We start from the raw sequence: 23,540 nt of genomic DNA on the forward strand, positions 1-23,540 counted from the left end.
TTTGAAAATTAAACTGTAGAGGGACTGAAACTAAAACAAACCAGGTTTTATTTTACTTTTAAACAAGCGTATCTTTGTCCTTGATCCTGTGGTGCTTACTGATTCTCTGTAGCTTTTTGAAGGTGGTGACGTCCCAGATGGCAAACAAGAATTGAAACAATGTTAATCAACTTAACTTACACATTATGCAACATTAATGTTCCTGACCCAACCTAACAATCTAATGTTGATTCTACATAAGTTGATGTTAAACCAACTACATCACTTTTGCACCACAGCTCAACTTAATTGTAAGAAAAATAAACCTGAATTAAGCTTTAACTTCAAGTTTATTTTTCTTACCCCAGTTTGCAGACTTGCTCTTGTTTTCAGCATAAACATTTCATTGTTTCATGTATTTCATTTTAAGCATGTTTAGATATTTGCACCTAAGGACAAAACAAAAATACCAAGTAAAAATCTATTTTTTTTCATTGTGGGGGAATTTATTTAACCAAATTGCGTTACCAGTTGTTATAAAGTGCCCTGATTATGGTCAAGGGGAGGTGGTAAAATCAATCAAGGGAAGGATAGTTAAATCATGTTTATTGTAGTAAAACCATGAATTTGCTAAACAATACACAAAAAAACATGGTTACTACACTTTTATCACAAAAACATTGTCAATTTTCAAAAAGGGGACATTCACAATATGCTGTATTCTATTAACAGCCTCAAGGAGGATTTAGGCAACCCCCCGCCCAAAAAATGTTATTTTACCTTTCCCATACAGCCACATTTTTTCCCTCCACCAAAAGCAGAAACAACTATTGCTCCGCCCTCTCCTAGGAGGAGTCACTGCCAGCAAGTGATCAGTATACAACTTTGTTGCATGGGCAATTGTTAAATATGTCTGAATACAGACATTTGAACTAAGTACAGCTCAGACATATTTATACAGAAAACATTTTAAGTAACAGGGCAAATACAGATGCACATTCATATTAACTCCAAACATACATACAGTGCCCTCCACAATTTTTGGCACCCCTGTTTAAGATGTGTTAAAAGCGATCAAATTAATTCTTTCTTTTTTTTCAGAAGCATAATCTCTAACAGAAAAATTTTGAAAAATATACCCTTTAGGACAAGTTAATAATCATTTTTAAAAAGTCCACGAATTAGGAAAAAATATATATATTATAAAATCACATGTTCCACAATTATTGGCACCCCTAACAATTCCTATGAAAAATAATAATAAAAAAGTTTTAAATATATTTTTCTGTAGTTGCTAAAGTTGGTCAGGGTATCTAGGAAGTTTTAATTAGTAATTCATGACTTCCTGTTTCCCTGCAGTATAAATACGTATGGCGTGACAAAGAGGTCTAATTCTCTTACCCATTTGTCATCATGGCAAAGACAATAGAACACACCATTCAAGTAAGGCAGATGTGTGTCGACCTTCATTAGTCAGGCAATGGCTACAAGAAAATACCCACTCGCCTTAACTTGCCCGTATTTACAGTCAGAGGAATCATTAAGAAGTTTAAAACAACTGGAATAGTGACAAAGAAGGCTGGAAGAGGTCCCAAGTTTATCTTGCCACAATGCACAGTGAGGAGGATGGTTAGAGAAGTAAAACATTTTCCTAAGCTTACTGTCACAGAATTGCATCAAAGAGTGGCATCTTGTTGGGGTTACAAAGTCTCCATAACAATTATAATAACATCTATACATTCCAACAAGCTGATTGGGAGGCATGCAAGGAAAAAGCCATAACTCACAAACGAAAACAACTGGAGTTTGCTAAGCGGTACTGGAACTTCAACTGGGATCATGTGCTTTGGTCAGATGAGACTAAGATTGAGCTTTTTGACAACAAACACTCTGGCGTAAAACAAAAGATGAGTATGCCGAAAAGCACCCCATGCCCACCGTGAAGTATGGTGGAGGATCTGTGATGCTGTGGGCCTGTTTCTCTTCCAAATGCCCTCAGAACCTTGTTAGGGTGCATGGCATTATGAATGCTTTGAACTACCTGGACATTTTAAATAAAAACCCGAGGGCCTCTGCCAGAAAGCTGAAGATGGGTCGTCATTGGGGCTTTCAACAGGACAATGATCCAAAATATGTGGCAAAATCTACACAAAAATGGTTCAGCAGTCACAAACTCAAGGTCCTCCCATGGCCATCTCAATCCCCAGACCTCAATCGAAAACATGTGGGGCGAGCTAAAGAAGAGAGGACACTGGATGATCTAGAAAGATTGTGCAAAGAAGAATGGTCAAAGATCCTTCTCTCTGTGTTCTCCAATCTTGTGAAATGTTATAGGAGAAGATTAAGTGCTGTCGTGTTGGCAAAAGGGGGTTGTACAAAGTATTAATATCAGAGGTGCCAATAATTGTGGAACACATGATATCAAGTTTTATTTTCTAAACGTGTAAATTCTTTACCACCAAAGTAATGTACTTAAATCAAAGGTTGGATTTTTGTCTTTTTTGCATTTGGGTTCTATGTTGTTTAAATAAAAAGGAGAATTCCACGACCACATATTAAACAGGGGTGCCAATAATTGTGGAGGGCACTGTAAAATAAAAACAAACCTAAAACAATATTAATGGCTTTTACCCTAGGGGTATTGTTACCTAGGAGGATCTGACAGTAATCCTTATGTGTCCAATGTGCTTAAAAATTTGGTATTTCCCAGACATTCCACAAGTTCATCAACCTTTGGCATGGCATGAGGGTCAAAGGTAGATATAGCGTTCGGTTTAGAAAAGTCAATCTTAATGTGCCATTCTTTTTGGCACTAAGACAACAGGACTATACCGTTCGCTTTTAGATTCTGTCATGTTACTATTGTGTCACATCTATCACACCACTGTGTAAGGTTGCCCCCCATCCTGTGAAATACGGAATTGTCCCATATTTACAGGCATAATCACTACGGGATGCGATTTGTCCTGTATTTTACATAGGTCCACATTATGCACCATCCCATGCAAATCACCCCACCGCATTGTTTGAAGACACATCCTACTCTGCCCCTGATTGGGTAATGCTCGCTGCCATTATTGGTTTGATTGGTTTATTTCAGGTTCATGGGCCATGAATCACGGCCAATCAGAGTCAGAGGAGGGCAGAATGCCGCCTTGCTGGTTATTTTGGGTTTTGAAAGACAAAGAGTTTCTCAGTGCTGCACAGAGTGACAAAAAGTACACTTATAAAAGAAAGTAGGCCTGACATGCTCCAATAGTCATCTCTAGTCCTTTCATTGATTTCAGGATGCCTTTAGTCTACTTTCCTTATAGTTTCAGGTAAGCTAAAGCGTCTGATTGCAAAGCAGTTACAGAATTTTTAAAGAAATCAATCATAATTTAGCACGCCTTTGGCTATATTCAAGAAACCTGCAGCCTTGCTACCTACGTCACAAAACAGGCAAAATCTGAATGAACTAATTCTTCACATGGTTGCACAGAATGGCAAATACAAAGACAATACATTACACACCTAAACATACACATGCATTTTGATCATTAAAATACATTTAATTCTAGTGAAGAGGTAATGCTGATTATTTTCAGATTTAAGTTTTAAAGCAAAATTAGCAATTCTTATACTTTTTAAGACAAGTTTGTTGTGCATCTACCAAGACAAAAGTGCTAGGGCATAGAACACTGCATAGGACCCTGTGAATCAGGCAGCAGGTGGCAGTTGAAGGGCCAGTTTAAATCGAGGAGGTTCAGCGCTTGACTGCATTGCTGCTCCGCTGTCGAGCAGATGGCCTGGCATGGCTGCAGAACTCCACTTTGAGGGTCACATTGTGGTAGAAACATACCGCAAACAAGCTGCCGCAGAGATTCAAAACATGGGATCTCCTTTAGTACCTATAACCAAATCAGAAGAAATTTCCCCCAAAAAACATAATTATTTTTAGATTACAAAAACGATTCAAGATAAGCCACTGGAGTGGGAACACACTCTCTCACCCAATAGTTGTGCAGAATGGATGCAGCTTCTTTCTGATCAGAAACAGACAGCCAGATGTTTGGAAATGAGGTGAGATTGTAACTTAGACCTCGGCACATTTCTACATGGATGGGCTCACAAGATGAAACTAAGAGAAAACCCAATTGAATTAAAATTAGGAAAAAATGCATTCTTAAGCTTTCCTGTGGCTTGAAACATTTTTTTGGAGAATTACTGCCTAAAATATAATTAGTGGTGTTTTGTAAGGGAAGCATCACTATTACTTACCACCTCACATTAGATTTGTGGATGCTTAAACACTGATTTAAAATGCATGTTTTGGTAATACATACTCACCAAAAGAAGGGTAGGTGGTGTTTAAGCAGTTGTGTTCATCTTCTTCATCTGGACAATCACTCCATCCATCACACAGCCAGTTCTGGTGAAGACACTCTCCAGTGCTACAGGCAAACTCTACTGGACTGCATGTTCCTTAAAGCACATGGACATGAACAATTTACTTCATTTACCTCATGAGGCTCAAATGCTGCATCATCACATGCTACTCACTTTCAGATATGGCCTTATATGATGCACGAAAGCCACTGTCGGCAAGGCCTTCATCTGTTACAAACATGACTGTCATCACAGGTCCAGAAGAGGTAAGATCAGGAGGTACAGTTGACCCACAGTACCTTATGAATATCGCACAAAATGGATCATTACCCATTCTACTGTTGACTACTGTGTGACACTAATGCATGGATTAAGGATGCATGAAGTCAGTGGTGCTTAGTTTTTATGCATTATTGAGTTTGCCAAAAGATGAGTATTCTTACCTTCCAAGCACAGTGCTGCTAACTGCGTATGCACCGTCATAAATCTCCACATAGTCAAACTCACATACATCATGAGATTCAAGACTGAAGTTCTGAAAACTCAGTCTAATGACTTGTCTGTCTTCCACAAATATTTGCCACGTACACAGCTGTGAGAGAGCATTCAAGCATTAGTTTGTAATCTAACAAAAATAAGTGAAGCTGTAAGAGAGCACATGACCCCAAAAGAAACAACCACGGGCCGTGTGCTCACACTAAAACAACACTCAGGTGATCTGAACACGATCCTGTCAGTAGAAACTAGAAAGCGTATTTTGCAGCGATTTTTGTGTGAGCATATCAGTGAACACCCCTGACCACTCGGTGAGTTTCACGTCTTTGTAAACGAAAGTTTAATGCATTTTAGGAAGGATCCTTCCTGTGCACCTATACAGCCATTGTAGAGGTGGGAGGTGATACAAGAAACACCCGAAAATTCTCGGGCCAGCATCATATGTCCAAATTTCAGTCAAAACCGTTCTATTTCATCATAAACAATCTGAAAACAGGCCTTTAAGTGTCAAATACCGAACTTGTCCTTTAAACCCCTCTAAGAAAAAAGAAATAGGACAAAGGAAATCCTCTGTGGTTTACAATTCAGGCTTAGTTTTAGAATTTTTATTTTAGAATCTTTAATAGTGTTAAATTGTAGAGTTTGTAAATTGCTTTGTGTTGTCTTGAAAGTTAATTTAATGTAAGACTGTAATGTAAATGTTGTGTTTTTATAGTTAAGAAAGCTAATCATCTAATTGACATAGACACAATGTTTGCATACATTAACTGAGACAGTCTAAAGAATACTAAAGAGATAAGCTATATGATCAGAATACAAGAAATAACAGCTGATAAGATACTAGAGGTCTACCAGTTGATGTAGATAAGACTCGGGGTGGTTTGGACTTGCCAATGATCCATATTCTCCTGTCATTTTCCCCCCGCACACTGTGAATCAAGGATAATTTAAATAATACATTACACATGATAAAACCTTTTACTTTCAAGCATAATAAATAATGTATTCATTACTCCAACCTTTGTGCTTCTGACTACAGTTGACTTCATCTGAGTGGTCCTGACAGTTTATATAACTGTCACAGATAGAGACGGGTAATAAACAACGACCACTGTCACACATAAACTCCTCCCTGAAGCAGCTTTCTGATAGCGAAAAGAAGGACCAAGTCAAATTCTGTACATACAGCCAAAAATAGTTTCATTTTACAGAAGTCATAATAGAAACTAGTAGCAGAAACACCATTTTGCTATACATATATAATGTATGCTTACTCTGTCCTGGTAATACAGAATGATACTGTGCAACAAATCCATTCCCTCCAATACTTCCATCCGAGCGAAATGACACCCACACAATACTGCTATTTGTATTCACTGTAGGTGGAGCCACATTACCACAAAATCTATAGGTAAAAGTTAATCTAAAGTGAGAAAATTTCACCTTTGGTACCTTTCAATTCAATTCAATTTGTATTTATATATTTATAAAACATTTTTCATGGTTACATAGCAGCAAAAACAAATCACAAAAAATACATTTTAAAATGGCCGACTTAAATAAATAATAAAATGTTCAGCAAAAATAATCACAAAAAATGCAGACATTTCAAGATGGCCGATTTAAATAAATAATAAAATGTTCAGCAAAAAAATCACAAGAAATGCACAAATTTCAAAATTGCGAACTTAAATAAATTATAAAATGTTCAGCAAAAAAAAAAAAATCACAAAAAATGCACACATTTCAAAATGGCTGACTTAAATAAATAATAAAATGTTTAGCTAAAAAAATCACAAAAAAATGCACGCATTTTAAAATTGCCTACTTAAATAAAAAATAAAATGCTCAGCAAAAAAATCACAAAAATACACATATTTAAAAATGGCCAACATAAATAAATAATAAAATGTTTAGCAAAAAAAAAGAAAAACACAAGAAATGAACAAATTTAAAAATGGCTGACTTAAATAAATAATAATATGTTTAGCAAAAAAATTCACAAATTTCAAGATGGCCACCTAAATAAATAATAAAATGTTCAGCAAAAAAATCCACAAGAAATGCACAAATTTCAAAATGGCCAACTTAAATAAACAATAAAATATTTAGCAAAAAAAAAAAATCACAAAAAAATCACAAATTTCAAGATGGCCGACTTAAATGAATAATAAAATGTTCAGCAAAAAAAAAAATCACAAGAAATGCACAAATTTCAAAATGGCTGACTTAAATAATAAAATGTTTAGCTAAAAAAAATCACAAAAATTCACGAATTTCAAGATGGCCAACTTAAATAAATAAAAAATGTTCAACAAGCAAATCACAAAAGAAAGTTGGCTTTATAGAGCCAGTTATTTCATACATTTATTTTTATAATTTATAGCAACTCCTCACTAGTCAAGAAAGTAATTTTAAGTTAATTAAACTTAAAAATGTAAGTGCAACAAGGAATTTTTACAGTGACACAGGGTTGGAAATGAAGATATCACCCAGCGAGGGGAAACTAGTTTAGAATCAAATGTTGGTTTTGTGTTTACTTATAAACTTATATTTCTCACCACACATTAGCCGCAACATGTACAATCCCTTGTGTAGCATGGTTGGATGGTTGAGATTAATGTAGCAAAAGGGTTCTTACTTGGGTGTTACAATATTTAGGATTTTTTTAATTTTACTGAAATTTAAAAAATGCTGTATGAGGAAAACAGGTAAATATTAAGCTTACATTGATCATTAATTAAACATGAATTTAATACATTACTTAATAATAATTTGAGACTAATTGCAATTTTTGTATTGATTAATTTAACATAATATGAAAAAAAGTAATTGATGACCAAACCTTGTGATGACAGGCATCTTTTCTGTCTCCTCTCTCACCTCTAGCCAATCAAATAAGCAAGGAGAAGGTCCCTCGATAGCCAAAGATGACACATGGATTTGTACAAGAAAAGGAGGTAAGACTTTGATCATCCACACACAGTAGATATTAGGAGGATAGAGGCCGGGGTGATTTGGTGAGCTGAAATATCCCTCAGAATCCATCAACACGCCACCACATTCTATCACAACAGAGATAAACAATAAAATGACATGTAATGCCAAATAATTTAATTCAATTCAAAATGTTTAAATTATTAAATAAAATGTTGGATAAGTTACTTTAAAATGTTATCAAATACAGATTATGTATTACATTGTCCACGCTATATTTTAAAAAAGTAATTACATTACAAGCTACTTCTCCAAATCCATATGAACACAGAAAATTAAACTGTTCAACTTTTTAACGTAAACATTAACTCTAGCAAGCTGTAAACATTACACTTTTCAATGCGTAAATTTCTTCATGAATTTCAACAAAATGAACTCATTTGTAACAGGGCTGTGACAGTGGGCAGTAATGGACCAACTATTAGTGGTGGCTTGGGATATATAAATAGACCTTAATAAATTACAATTTAAAATAAAAAAAAATAAACAATGATCAAAGTATAAGTCTTCTCGGATCCAAAGAAATGTACTTTTGTTTTTATTTTTTAAAGAAATACCTGACCCTAGAAAAAACAGAGAAAATGATACCACAGTCCGACCCAAACCAGTAGCATTTTTTTAACCCAACTGGACCTGAATGTAAACGGCACCGACATGTGTGCAGTCTGCAGCCCCGCAGACACCAGTCAGACAGAAAGATTCCCTGGTGACCTCTCATCCAATTTGGCCCAATGCCAAATTTTCCTTTGTTATCTGACGACGACACCAAGGTAACCGCTAAAATGTGCACTGAAAATTGATTGACAGGTCTGGCTCAAGAAAATTAACCTGCCGATTGCTGAACCTTCAGGCACAGCCCTATTTTAACACAAACTCGCATTTACATTTTAATGTTGTTTTATAAAGATTTGTTGAAATTATAGCACAGATACAACATTGTGCATTTTAGAAAGCTGTATAATGCATACCGCAGAACAGAAACTGACCTGTAAAAGATGTGGGCTCTTTGTCGGGCAGTGGGTACATGGAGGTATTAGAAACATGATTCAAGGAAAGATTTTGTGGAATTTTGTCTTCAAACTGGGAATCTAAAGGGGATGTCGCATCTACATCATTCTTCATTTCTGGGAAAAGCAAAAAAGCATAAAAAGTAGGAAAGCATTTTAGCTCTTTTCTGAACTGCTAAAGCCAGGCTGGATGCTTTATAATTATATTCATATAAACTTCCTGTATTTTTTTTAACAGTGCTCCTTTAGATTAAAAATTCTGCTTTAATTTTTGGATGCATATCCCTCAGTCCAGCCTGGTCTCACTGTTACAGTTTTTACCTAAGAAATAGCTTATGGTTTTGAAGATTTGGCATGTAGTTTTGCACTTTGAGTGAGAGCTTTCAAAAATCGCGTGACATGAAAAGATTTTGTGTGTAAGCAATCGTAAAAAACTGTAATACGTAGTATTTACACGTAACTTTAAAAAACAAAAAACTTATTTTTTCTATGTTTAAATGGATGCTAAAACGTACAATGTACACGTATTTACAACATTTAAACATAGCATTATTACGTTTTGACAGCTAAAAAACTTAAAACATTTACGTATCTTTCATGCCATAAAGATTGCTGTATAATTTCCCTTTAACCATTTTAGCGATACGTTACCACCTTAACCCTACCTCAAACCTTACCCTGGCCTAAACCCAAACTCTTTTTATACAAAATGTTTAAATACGTAATGTATTCTTTTTATATTATGCAAAGTAATGGACAGATATGTTTCGGAACATATTAGTAACAATATAGCATTCAAAAGATATTTTAAGGTGTTACAGTCCTACGCAAAACAGTTTATTAAAATCATTTAACGTTACTGTTTAAAAAATCATAACAGACAGACGAGTGTAATCACAACAAATTATTTATTGCGAATATTAAAATCAGTACCAAAAGTAGTTAAAATGACGATGTGCTGCAGCCAAGGTCCTCTCTGGAGTATAGAGAAGTATTAAAGTTATTAATCCAAGTTTTCAAATCAAATTGAGGGTAAATATGGACAACAATAAATTGAGCCACTTTGCCCCAAAGTTTCTTGGTATGCGGGCAAGACCAAAATAATTGCACCAATGTTTCATTATGCTCTTCACAGAAAGTACAGCTGATATCCAAGTCTTTTTTCATTTTTTTCAGATAATAAATAGTGGGGTAAAACCTATGAAGCATTTTGAATGATATCTCTTTGACTTTGTTGGTTAAAAAAAACTTGTGTGGCAAAAGCCAAACTTTTTCCCAGCAAATCTCTCCAACAAAAGAAGACCAATAAGACACAACAGCGGGTGTACTCCTAATGTCCTCTTGAAAAAGTTGACAAACTGCCTTGTTCTTACATTTAGGTTGCAGAGCAAAACAGGTACTCCCAACAGTTGTTTCCTTCACATCCACCAAAGTAGGGGGATCAACAAGTCTATTAACACCTTTAAAAAGTGAGATGATAGCTGGAGGTATTGCATCGAAGACGATAGAGAAGTCCTTTGGTGAAATAGGAATACCAAAGTGATGAAGAAATTTACTGTAGTTAAAGAGTTGACCATGTTGATTGAATAATTGATTTACAAGTAAAATATTATTGTCATACCACTTTTGAAAGAACAAAGATTTGTTTTTGTACAAAATATACCTGTTGTTCCAAATGTAAAATCTATGAGGAGTGAAGTTGTGCTTGTAAATTATTGACCAAGACAGTAGCATTTGTTTATGAAACAGAGATAGTTTAAGAGGAATTTTTTCAATATTATAAGTGCATACCAACAAAAACTGGAGCCCACCAACTGAAGAAAATATATAATGTGGAATAAAATTCCATAGATCGGTTGGGCACTCTAAATACAGCTTAATCCACTTAATCTTGAAAGTGTAATTTAAAGTAGTAAAGTCAAGAAAAACTAAGGCCACCTTTACTATACTCAGTGTCGGCGCCACGAGCGGGCCCTAGGGGGCATGGCCCGGCCACTTGAGTCACTGTGCCCCCTTATTTCTCAAAATAACAATGAACTTAATAATTTAAAAAAAATGTGCTGCAAATACATTTGGTTATATAATGAATACTGATTAAAATTCGGAGTATAATGAATAAAAAATAATAATTAAAATACTAACCCATAATGCAATGCTAACATAGTCAACTACATACACGCAGCCAGCCACTACTTGAACAACACAAAGTTCTTGTGCTTTCCCAGTGTTTTGTCTGCACTGAAAGTTACTGTCACGTTCGGGGGCTCAATCGCCTTGCGTGAGAACTCATTTTCTGTCTAAATAATGTATACTTGTAAGTCTTGGCATTTGAGCAAGACGAAGAAATTTCGCGACAAATAAAAGGACCTTCTTAAAATGTTTTAAAAAGTCCTCTCGTCTCCTGCAGCTCTTCTGAAGGTAAAACGCAGTTCATTCTGGTGTTAGATATGTCAGTAACATTGTTTTCTTTTGCTGTTATTTGGTTATGTACTGGTCTTTATGATTTGCGTGAGTTATCCAGTCTTGCACTTTAACGTCATTAATATAAGTTATGGTTTTACTATAGTGAGGGATTTATTTGCGACAACAACTTGGCTGGCTGTAACAATCCCGCTAATTTCACGGCTAGTTGCTATATGAGTAAATATATAGACATAACATTTTGATTTGATGTCTTTTATGTCTAAATACAAACCTTCTGGGAAAACGTTAACAGACGCGTTAAAACAAGTTAAAAGTCAAAAGACGAACATTCGGTTTAATCATTGTAAATACAATCTCATATACGTGATTAATTATGCATATTTATTCTGTATTAATTCGTAGGTATTAAACTGTCCCTGTTAACGTGACTCGCTTGCAGTACCCTGAGGCTGTGTTTCAGGCGGTTGTTCAAGGAATAAAATACATTTGAATGTTGCGACTGGCCAATCAGTACCAAGCATTTTACAGTGCCATGTAGTAATAATAATAATAAAATAATAAGATGAACCAGGTGCCCCCCTAGTAAAACAGTAGGCCCCCTCATTCTGTATTCTCTGGCGCCGACACTGACTATACTCATTCATTAAAACAGACTTTTTTAGATAATGATTACGATTTTTCCATACAAAGTCATAAAGGATTTTATCTATGGTTTTACATATTGGTTGATCTATGTCCAAAGACAGAGCAGCGTAAGTTACCCTTGATATACCTTCTGCCTTAGATAGCAAAATCCTGCCTTTCAGAGATAAATCACGTAATAGCCACATGTTAAATTTCTTCTTCATTTGTTCAACAATGGGAGTGAGGTTATTCTTGCTTCTTTGGGGTTCATTTTTATCAATCACAATACCCAAGTAATTAACAGAGCTTTTCACAGGAATATTAGCTATAAACTCAGCATCACAGTCTTTAAGAGCCAATAATTCACATTTTTTAAGGTTTAAGCGGAGACCAGAGGATTTACTGAAGGCTTCTATTATATCAATAGCAATAGGAACCTGGGAGCTGTCTTTTAAAAAAAGTGTTGTATCATCTGCCAGCTGACTAATAATAACTGTTTTATCAGCAATAGAAATGCCCAGCAAATTACTGTTTTTAATATGGTCGCACAAAAGTTGGGCTGCAAGTAAAAAAAGATAGGGAGAAATGGGACATCCCTGACGAATTCCACGTCTTATTTCAAATCTGGGTGAGGACCCATTTTTAAGCTTAAAGGTATAGCGGAAGATTTTCCCGAATTATTTAAAAGAACCGCCCCTCGATATAAAAAAAAAATGCACATGCAACACTCCCGAGAGGGAACGCCTGTTAAACGCGTGCACGAGACAGAGAGAGAGGGCATGCAGGAGCTCAGTTCTTCTCTTCGCTCTGTTTACAAGTTTCTGTCGGCATGTTTACCGTGTCTGTGCGGTTCGTGACTTGTGCCAGGTCTAGCATCGCTAATCATAGCTTACATCAACCTTTACCAGCAGTGATTTTAAATGGATTTCTTCAAATAGCATGACAAAATGTACCTTTCCAGTAGAAACTTCGCGTGGGAAGCCCAACCTGTCCTTTTAGCTCACGCCAGCGTGTGAAATAGTCTCCCATAAACATTCTGGTCTTGTTTCTTTCATTATAGTGCTTTCTCTTCTTGTCATACAATTCGTAGACACTTTTCCTCTTGCGACCCTCAGACATTTTGAAAAAAAAAACACAGCGAGAACGCGAGCTTCAATGAATGGTTATACGTCAACATATAATCAGAATGATTGACATCTGGAATGACCAATAGTCTTGATGATCCACCCGGAAAACGGAAATCTTCCCCTATACCTTTAACTCATTCACCGCCATTGACGAGTTATCTCATCATTTATGAGTTCATATTTAACTAATAAATATGCCTTTTTGGACGAATTTCAAAGTGAAAGTGTAATACCGCTTTTATCCACCAAATCGAATTTATAAAAAACGGAATTTAAAAAGATTTAATGGTTATTTTAACTGCCTTTATGTTTGATAGTCATTCTGAGTCTGATCTCTAACATAAATTCCTTTACAAAAACGCAATTTTTTAAGCTTTTTGCTCAAAATGTTGTATTTTTGAAGAGAAATATCCATATTTCAGTGGTTAATTAAGTGGAAAAAGTAAATATATAATGAAACGTTTTTTCCCCATGTTGTTTATTTGTTTGTTTGTTTATTGTTTGTTTGAAAGCAGAGGGTGTGTTCTTTAATTTAATATAATTTGTATGTTTATATATTTATAGAAAATGATTTTTCCTGCAAGGAATTTTGTGAAAATTTTGTTAAAATCACAAAAATGCAAGTGGGCAACTTTTCTCAAAAAGGCTGGCGGTGAATGAGTTAATTGAAGCATTAGCATTACTTCTTCTTCTTCTTCTTCTTCTATATAAAGTTTTGATCGCATCACAAAAAAAATCCCAAAGCCAAACTTCTCGAGTGAAAGAAAAAGAAAATTATGTTCAACAGTATCAAAAGCTTTAAAAAAGTCTAAGACAAATATAAAGCTGTCATCTGAAATTAAATTTGAATAGTCAATTAATTCTAAGACTAATCTTATGTTGTTGGAGATATGCCTCTTGGGCATAAAACCAGATTGTGTTCCGTCAATTATAGAAATATAACGGCTAAAACTTTGTAATCATTATTTAAAAGGCTAATTGGGCGCCAATTATCAATATACAGCAAATCTTTGCGTGGTTTAGGGAGTAAAGTAATCAGACCTTGAGTCATACTCCATGGTAAGGTTTTGGTTATTATACTTTCATTAAAAACCTGCAGTAAGAAGGGCGCCATCTGCTGGGAAAACAATTTATAAAACTCAGAAGATAGGCCGTCTGTCCCAGGTGATTTGTTGTCTTTTAACAGTTCAATACACTGAGTGACTTCTACGAGATAACGGGAGGTCACAAAAATCTCTGTCAGAGTTGTCGAGCTTAGGGGTATTATGTAGAGAATTAAGGAATATCGAAGAATCATCGTCAGCATATTCTGAAGTATACAACTTTTTATAAAATGAGGAACAAAACTCAGAGATTGTATTTTGATCATCACTTATAACGTCGCCAATTTTCAACTCATTAATAGTATTCATTTTAGTGCGATACTTTTCCAGTTTGAAAAAGTATGCAGAATTTTGTTTCCCTTCTTCTAACCACCGTTTACCAGATCGTATAAAAGCTCCTTCTGCCTTCTTTTTATATATATTATCCAGGCTCTCTTGTAAATTAAGCATTTCTATTTTTTCATCCTCTGTTAAGATGTCTGGTGAAATTTGAGACATTACCGAAATACCTTTGATAACTCTCTGTTCCTCCAATTTTCCGCCACAGCTTTGTTGAAAAAATGTTTAACCAACTCTGGGATTTTCTCTTTTACCTCCTCCACTTTAAGCAGATAATTATTAAGTTTCCAATAATTGGCTTTGCAATCATTTTCTGAAAAAAATGTAATAGAAATGAATACTGCTTTATGATCACTTAAGGGACAGGAAAGAATGTTAACAGAGACATCCTGCTCTTTAATACTTTTTGATACTAACCAGAAGTCTATGCGAGAAAGTCTAGTGTTGTCTTTGTTGCTCCAGGTGAATGAAACATCATCTGGGAATTTAACTCTCCATATGTCAACTAAATCATACCTGTCCATAAAAAGCTGAAGATATGCATTTCTATTATTATTATTACGTGTAGGTGGCCATCTGTCAATCTCAGAATTTAGAGTAACATTAAAGTCTCCTCCAAGCAAAATGTGTGAGTTTGGAATTTTTTTTAGCCAGTACTTGAGTATATTTTCTATGTTAGCAAATAATTGGATGCTTTCTAAATTAGAATTGTACCCATAAATGTTGAATATTATTAAAACAATCTTGTTATAACCAACCACTTGTCAAATAAAATGCCCTTTTGGGTCTGTTTCTGTGTGTAAAATGTCACCATTATATTTGTGTTTCAATGTTAATACACCCGCTGACCTTTCTGAACAGTGAGAAAACCATAATTCGTTCCCCCATTGAGATCTCCAAAAATTTTCGTCATTTGAGTTAGAGTGAGATTCCTGACAAAATGAAATGTCTGTGTTCAGCTGTTTAACAAATAAAAATAAAGCTTTACGTTTAGTTACATTTCTTAACCCCCTGGCATTTAAAGGCGCTCTAAGCGAATTGACGCGTTTTAGACCATAAAATTTTTTTTGTTACATACAGCAAACATCTCCTCACTATCTGCTTGCTGCCTGTCCGCTGATCAAACTGTAAAAAAACGCGATCTCTGTAGACAGCTCAGGCTCGACAAACGGCAATATCAACATAGTGGCCAAACCTAGCACAACAAAACATAACAAAGTGTTCCAGCCAATATCCGACCAGCCGGATTTGGGGGTGGGGGTGGGGCGCGTTCATGGAAGCACGGAGGGGAGAGGGAGGGGGAGGCGTTAGCTACGCTCAGTTTGTTTGAAAACAGTTCAAACATCAACAGGAAGTGACGTCGCACATTATTCGCTTAGAGAGCCTTTAAAGAACATATAGACAATGACATTTCTAGAAAAGAAAATGCTAATAAAGTGACTTAAATACAGTAGAACAGTTTACAAACGTTATACTAAGCACCACTTGCACCTTAACAAAAAAAAGAGCTTTATGGTGGAAACTTAATACCATACTTTTGTGTCCCGGAAAAAAGACCAACGAGTTTATAAAAATAATAAAAAAATTAAAAAAGTGTCTTTAAAGTTGCTGGTCAGTAAGTATGATCTTTCGGGGCACCTTTTAAGCTGCATCCCATATTAAACGAACCTTAGAAATGAAAACTGTGGGTCGGGCTTCAGAACAAGGTATTAAACAAAACAAGAACATTATTACGTAGATATCGGGCCAACGTCAGCTCAGATCTTCAAGTGATTTCCTTCCCATCAACAAAAGCCCGTGCTCCAAAAAAACTTCACTACGTGCCTTATTCACAGATGGCCACCACTTCAGCCTGGCCTCCTTTACAGGTTGCGGGAGATCTTCAACAAAGCGGAGTTTGTTATCACGCATGACAGGGTGATTTTTTGCCGCTTTCCATAGGGCATCTCTGTAAGATCTCTGGGAGAATCTGATGATGATCGCTCTCGGCCAAGAGCTGGCTGGTGTTAGTTTCCCAATATGATGGGCAACGTCGATCGCTGGCGTCAATTTGTCATCTGGTAGAATACTCCGGCAAAGCTCAGCAACCTTTTCCTTCACATTTTCTGCAGGGTTTTCGGCCATTCCATAGATCTTCAAGTTCCACCTTCTAGAGTAAGTCTCCAGTTCACACACGCGAGTTAAAAGCGCCGTCACTTTTTTTTCTTCCTCTTTAAGGCGGCCATCAACATGTTTAACTCTCTGCTGGGTTTCTTTAACTTCACTCCATATAAAGTCCACAGTTTTCTTCAGCCCTTCAATTTTCAGTGCATTCCCATCAATTTTTTGGGAGTTTTCACTCACCAGAATTTTTATGGAATCAGGCTGCTCCTTAATGAGCTGGGAAAGGGTAGTAATGACGACGTTGTCTTGGGATGCGGGCTCGTGTTTTGCATTATAAAGAGCCTTCTTTGCCGCTGGGGAATCACATGGAGTCACAGGTAGCCCGGGAAAGTTACCCTCCGACATGGAGACCTTAATTGTCGACATAGAGTTAGCATAATTGTGACACGAGGCTATCAGAGCGTTATTTGGCTGAGTATCGGGGATAACGTTCTTCTTGTTCTTGTGCATTCTTTTCCTCTCAGGTGGTGACATCAGGTTGTTCTCAAAGTCATAAGAAAAGGTCCGATAACAAAGGAATACAGTTTTTCTTAACCAAACCACCAAATTAAAACTTTTGTGCGGGAGCTCAGCAATAACAGACTTACTCGGTCGCCATCTTGGCACGCCCCCCGTTAATCCAAGAGTTTGATCAGCGTTGATCCGGCTTCCCTCTGTCACGGCGCGCTTTTTTAATTTCAAACATACACCAATGGAAATGGAAATGACGCAAATATGTCACATGGCACTCAAAGAGCCAATGAGCTTTTGATATCACTGCCGTAAAGCATTGTGTCGTAAAGCTACTTGAGGCGGGATATTTGAATTCACATTAACGAACGCGCGATCTGACTACGGTTGCTGATGAGAACTCGGATCAAGATCGCTGAATATAGGGCTGAATTTGGATCTGTTCCTCGCAATCATATGAATTTTAAAGATGTGGATTACAGCAAATGAATAAAAATAACATCTTTTGTGAATTTATGTTGTATTTTGTTGTAATTATTGCTTAGTAGTAATAATAACGTATTGCATAGAAGACAGCAGGAGAAAACGCGTTTTTGTGTGTCATGGCAAACAAACTAAATATAAATACAGAAATGCTATTAATTTTAAAGTTTTAAAATGTTAAGTATTGTGAAATTCTCTGAATATCATAATCATTTCATTAGGTAAATGGGTAAACTGTCTTAAATAAATAAGGTATATTAAATAAATATAGATTATGACATATATATATATATATATATATATATATATATATATATATATATATATATATATATATATATATAAACCATACCAGTGGTTTGACTGAGAGATATGCATCCAAAAATTAAAGCAGAATTTTTAAACATCTAAAGGAGCACTGTTAATATTATATATATATTAACAAGTTTAGCATTTTTATAAAAAAAAAACCAGTACAGCCGCCAGATATAAATGTAGCACAAGGTAAGATAACATTAAGGTAAGATAAAGTAAATTAAGAGTTTTGCTTACGTTTGAGAATGAGAAGTATGATGCAAAGGACGGCCACGATCGAAAATACACCTGTTGACAGGATTATCATTCCACGCCCACCCAACTGTCCTCTTAAACTCACCACAAAGCCACTAACCACAGTTTGACCTAAGAATAAAATACAAGATTTGAAAACTAAAATGCTCTAAAGTGATTTATTAATGATTATACGTAACCCGTTTGACATAAATTTATTTTCTGCCTGTACGTCTAAATCTCTAAGCTTTAAGGTCAAACATCTTCTCGACTCGATTCCCATCTACTTCTTTAAATCTAGATTAAATGTTTTTTAAATTCATATAAATGTATAAAAAATGCATTCAATAGGGGGTCTGGGTATATATATATATATATATATATATATATATATATATATATATATATATATATATATATATATATATATATATATATATATATATATATATATATATGTACACCTACCTGCAGTTAAATGTTTAGTGGGTTCATGATGTATGTCAATTCTGAAATTTCCTTTGATTTCCTCACATTCATCTTCAGGCTCAAAAACTGGGTTACAGAAAACAGTCTATGAATATTAAGACATAATTAGATTTTTGGTCAGGTCCTCTTAAAGTCAAAAAATAATTTAAAGTAAAATATTATTTACCTGATATGCATCTTGACTCTCAGTGGAAATGTCCATTACCTTTTTAATGAAAAGTAAAAACAAAAAAGAAATAAGCGTATTAACATGTCTCTTAGTAATATTGTATGTTATAGGAGGGTCCTGCTTCTCCTGTTGTGCCTGCTGTTCTAAACTTCAAAACAAAGAATTTTTCTCCTAAAAATCTCCAAAGCCAAGTCAGCTGAGAGGGTTGAGCTATGTAATGATCTGCTTTTCTACACTTATTCACCCGCATAGTCACACACTTAATACACTTGGATATACAAAAGGTGATGTGTGTATTTTTTTTTTTTGATTTTTAAATGCATTGTCTGAACTCAATATCAACTATAAATAGTAGTTTAACTTTATGAAGATTGTATCTGACTACTGTCTACCCTGGTGAAAAAATAGTATGCTAAATATATTTAATTTTGATATACTTAAGTATACTTGCAGTCACACTAATGACCAGTTTACTTAAAGTGTGCTATTGATTAGTTTATTTAAAGAGTGCTATTTTGGAACAATTAATTTTGTACTTAATATATTTTAGTTGTATATTAATTGTAACAAAGTACAACTTTAAGTGTATTTAGTGTACTTTTGTGTGCTAAAGTGGAACAACTTTAAGTGTATTTAGTACAATTTAAGTACATGACTGTTTTAGTGCTAAATTCATGCTTGATAAGTGGATTTAGAGTGTGTTTTATTTATGTTAGGAGTACATTACAAATGTATTATGAGTGTCTTGCAAACATACAATCAGTATACCTTAAATAGACTGTTTGCGTACATTCTATATATTTTTGGCCAATCCAAAATTCTAAAAACTGCCCTGGTGAAAAATGAATATGCCAAATGAATATTACATTTTGTATACTTTTACATACCTGCAGCTAGATTAGTAATGAGTATACTTCAAGTGTGTTAATAATTAGTTAACTTAAATAGTGCTATTTTGGGAATAGATTACTTGCTGGTAACATAACCAAAATAATTTTTTCCAAATAAATAAAAGCTGATTAAAACAGTCAAAAACAATTCATTTTAAATATATTTAAAATATAGTTTTATTCACAGCATTCAAAGTGTACAGTATTTGCCTAAAAATTTAACAAAGAATGTCAAGACGATTAAGTTTACAACGTCTTTCTCTCCCAAATTAACTTTAGTCTGGCAGGTTTTGGTTCAGCCTTAGGAAATCTGAAAAAGATAGACAATAAGCTCAATTAAAAAGTGTTTAATATTAAACCATTACATTTATTTAAGACTTACTGTATTAAATCTATAGTTTACTGGCAGAGATTGTATAGCAGATATATTTTAACCTAAACTAGAGCTTGACTAAAATGTCATCATATATATTAAGGGGCGGTTTCCCAGACAGGAATTAGACTAGTCCTAGACTAAAATAAATGTAAGAGCTGTCCAAACTGAAAACAACTTGCTCTGACATATCTTAAAATACATCACTACCCTTTGTTTTACATCGTAATGCACATAAGTAATGTTTTTGGTAAGGCATGTTTGTTAAAACTATCCTAATTAAACTAAGGTCTAGTCCTGGGTAAAGCTAATCCATGTCCGGGAAACCACCCCTAAGAGTTTTCATTATAATGACTTGCCTATATGGGCTGCAAAATCCTCCTTACATAAAATACTTTAGCTCCTAAAGAAAGATTTTATTGTATTAAATTTAAATGTAAAACTTGTCAGAAAGAAAATGCAACAAGCAGACAATTGGGTGGTTTCCTGTAAAGGGATTAGCTTAAAACAGGACTAGGCCTTAGTTTAATTAAGAAATATAACTAGTTTCAAAAAACATGCCCTAATAAAAACATTACCCGTGTGCATCCTGAGGCAAAACAAAGGACACCGGTGTATTTTAAGATATGTCAGTGCAAGTTGTTTTCAGTTTGGACAGCTCTTACATTTATTTTAGTCTAGGACTAGTCCAATCCCTGTCCGGGAAACCGCCTCAATATGTATATAACGTTATCTAAACTGAAGCTTGATTTACTACTACGAATGAATTATTATATCTTAAGAGTTTAAAATGACTTACCATTAGCTGCAAAGTCCTCCCTACAAATGTCTTTGAAAAACTTTAGCTTCTGAGGAAAGAATGCAGCATCATTAATACTAAATACAGTTAAGTTAGGTAAAAGCCTTACAACCTCTAAACAGTCAATAAATAGTTAACTTTCACGCTACATTAAAAAACAGATTTTCTGACGCTACCTTTTTTCATTAACATATACATACACACCAATACATATATTTAACAAAATTTTAACGTACCTTGGGACTGAATCCGTCTGTCTTGAATGACTGGTAAAAATCAAAATACGTGCGTCGTGACGTCATCCCACACGTCAGATGCATTATTCAAATCTCAGAATTCACTTTTCTCTGAAATGCATTTACGAAAACTGTTTAAGTTAATTAATGTGTACAGCTAAAAGCGGTATGCAATTGACTCAAAAACTACAAAAAAACAAACACTCATATTCCCCTTACGAAAATGAATGTTTTTTTATTGTGGTAAAAGTTTAGTAACCATGTTTTTTTTTGGTGTATTGACTATTATTAGCAAAACCATGGTTATTTTGTGGTAAAACACAGTTCATTGGTTTATCCAATGCTTGACTATAGTGAAGTTAAAGTGTACCTTATTATGTTAATAGTATATTACAAATGTATACATCTACAATATAAAATGTAACAGAACATACTGCTCTCTCGTAATTTTAAGCCCATGTTATTTCTCCATAAAATAATATACATTTGTACACCCCATATACTTTCAAAATGTGCTTAAAATATACTGTTTCTAAAGAATACTAAATAATGTATTTTAGAAATATACTGTCAGTGCATTATTATAATGATAACTTTACGCATACCGATAAAGTATACCTAAAATACATTTTAAAATAAGTTTAAATTTAGTATACTTTAAAAAATTGCACAAAACTTTAACTTTAAGTATATTTTTCTAAAGTATACTTTTAGAAAATATACTAAAGTATAATTATTTTGAAGTATGTTAAAAGTTTAATTGTAAAAAATACGCGCAAATATGTTGTAAGCATACTTTAAATATGTTTAAAGAAAGTACATTCCTTTGTAAGTATATTTGTAATGTACTATTGCAAAGTTAAATATACTTGAAATACAATAAAGTATATTTGTTTTTCACCAGGGTAGATAGGCTGCTGCAGTCTAAATTAGTAGAGTGACTGTTCTGAGTCAAAAAGGTCAGAGGCAGCATGCACACTTATTTAAAATATCCCTTTCACACTCTTAAAAGAGCTATCACAATTAAAAAAAGCGGTGACTGAGAGGGATATCTACTATCCTATATTGCTTAACAATGGCATATGGAGCAGCATTGGGTAAACACGTTCAAAAACGTCTTAAAATTCAGTCTAGTGCCATAGAAATGACCAACATGAGATCACAAATATATGTGTTATAGTCACAGAAAATTTTGCTCATTTATCCGTGTCATTGTCACGGATTTCCGCATTTTCCGTGTCCGTACCGCAGCTTTCTTTTCCGTGTCAGTTTCACTTATTGGTTACTCAATTGTTTTTCCTATTTTCTTACAATTTTCGCATGTTTTTTGGGAGGTTTGTGAAATCATGTTGAAATGACAAACTTCACCTTTAAGACTTAAAGTATTTCACAATTTGCCTAAACTGTATTTAAAAATGTTAATGTTTAATCATTAATCAAATACGCACACGTCACAAAGGTTCACGTTGCTAGTTTACTCCATATCTAAAAGTAAAGCTAGACCAGTATAATGAGTTTAACTATGTGGCACACCAGCACTGTGAGTTTTATCGCTTTTTCTTTGATGGTCTTCATATGTAAAGGTAAGTGCCATCACTTCAAATATAACCTACAATAAATAACCGTTTACTAACCTGACAAAAAAGAAAAGAGGCATTCTTTCAAATGTATTCATGTAAAAGGAGCAGACAAAATGTAATAAAGTATATTTTTTATTAGATATCTGCTGCTTAATAGTATAATAAATGATTTTCAGATTAGTTTACCGCTATAGCATTGCTTTATCGACATTCTAGGGTACAACATTGCTTTCGGCTGTTTGCCTTTATAGGCTTCAGATTAAGAAACTCAATTCTTAACGTTTGTAGAAACTGAGAACAAAGTAGAAATGATGAATAGTTTAGAAAAATTTTATTTTGAAGCAGCCTAAACTTTTTAACTATGGCTGTATTTACACTGCAGATCTTGATGCCCGATTTCGATTTGTTGACTATATCTGTTTTTTATTTGACGACCTGCTTACATCATCTTTTAAAAGTGACTGGAATCCGATATCAGCATTTACACAAAAACTTGGCAAAACAATTCAAAGTAGACATACTAAACCCAGAACAACTTAAACCACAAAGTAAAACGTAGTGATATGCAATGGACACAGATTAAATGATTATACCTTTTTTAAGTACAAGATTATAGTGCTTTATTGCTGTAATAAAACATGAAACTTCAGCATTACTCCACTAAGCGGAGCGGTCGTCCTCCAAGAAGAGTCATGTGATTGCCGGTGGTCTCTTCTTGAGATGACGTAATTTGCCAATGTCGCATTTTCAACGACATATTATGACATGTCTTAATATGGAAATATCCAATTAGTCTGCTTACTCAAATGCATGTATCCAATTCATATCCAATTTACAGTATTTCCTGCCAAATGCATAAATGTAAATGTGAATCAATCTTTTGGCCTCATATTTCT

At 34.5% G+C, this 23,540-nt stretch overlaps 2 protein-coding genes and 2 long non-coding RNA genes across 5 annotated transcripts in view; 1 reads left to right on the forward strand and 3 right to left on the reverse strand.

The window, feature by feature from the left end:
* Positions 1-1,880: 1,880 nt before the first annotated feature.
* On the reverse strand, positions 1,881-8,961 carry mfrp (membrane frizzled-related protein). The gene is made up of 10 exons (XM_055195782.2): positions 8,826-8,961; positions 7,688-7,907; positions 6,117-6,247; positions 5,862-5,987; positions 5,695-5,771; positions 4,791-4,939; positions 4,522-4,646; positions 4,309-4,443; positions 3,972-4,099; positions 1,881-3,869 (listed from the first exon to the last, which is right to left on the reverse strand). Exons 1-10 carry the CDS (start codon positions 8,959-8,961, stop codon positions 3,645-3,647), a joined length of 1,452 nt encoding a protein of 483 aa, XP_055051757.2. The 3' UTR covers positions 1,881-3,644.
* A 9,090-nt stretch (positions 8,962-18,051) lies between these two features.
* LOC141361427 (uncharacterized) lies at positions 18,052-18,897 on the reverse strand. Its single transcript, XR_012367497.1, has 3 exons — positions 18,764-18,897; positions 18,577-18,682; positions 18,052-18,240 (listed from the first exon to the last, which is right to left on the reverse strand). It is a non-coding gene; the product is annotated as an uncharacterized lncRNA (long non-coding RNA).
* A 983-nt stretch (positions 18,898-19,880) lies between these two features.
* LOC141361634 (uncharacterized) lies at positions 19,881-21,643 on the reverse strand. Its single transcript, XR_012367786.1, has 3 exons — positions 21,065-21,643; positions 20,829-20,877; positions 19,881-19,966 (listed from the first exon to the last, which is right to left on the reverse strand). It is a non-coding gene; the product is annotated as an uncharacterized lncRNA (long non-coding RNA).
* Positions 21,644-22,507: 864 nt separating this feature from the next.
* LOC129437571 (complement C2) overlaps positions 22,508-23,540 on the forward strand; it is a 139,090-nt gene continuing 138,057 nt past the window's right edge. The window contains exon 1 of one of the 2 annotated variants that reach the window (XM_055195774.2): positions 22,508-22,647. In XM_055195774.2, coding sequence (XP_055051749.2) covers positions 22,575-22,647 — 73 coding nt within the window. In that variant the 5' untranslated portion in view covers positions 22,508-22,574. The remainder of the gene's footprint in view (positions 22,648-23,540) is intronic. The other variant, XM_073862969.1, reaches the window with a different exon arrangement.

Source organism: Misgurnus anguillicaudatus, chromosome 24 (genome assembly GCF_027580225.2).
Source record: "Misgurnus anguillicaudatus chromosome 24, ASM2758022v2, whole genome shotgun sequence".
In the NCBI taxonomy this organism is placed as follows: domain Eukaryota; kingdom Metazoa; phylum Chordata; class Actinopteri; order Cypriniformes; family Cobitidae; genus Misgurnus; species Misgurnus anguillicaudatus.

What these genes read in the sequence shown, in the direction of transcription:
- mfrp (XM_055195782.2), bottom strand. Translation starts at nt 8,961, where the DNA reads ATGAAGAATGATGTAGATGCGACATCCCCTTTAGATTCCCAGTTTGAA. An exon ending in AAGATGCCTGTCATCACAAG is followed by an intron (nt 6,248 to 7,687) that starts GTTTGGTCATCA and finishes TTTTACCTATAG; the next exon opens with ATTTTGTGGTAATGTGGCTC. An exon ending in CCATTCTGCACAACTATTGG is followed by an intron (nt 3,870 to 3,971) that starts GTGAGAGAGTGT and finishes ATTTGGTTATAG; the next exon opens with GTACTAAAGGAGATCCCATG.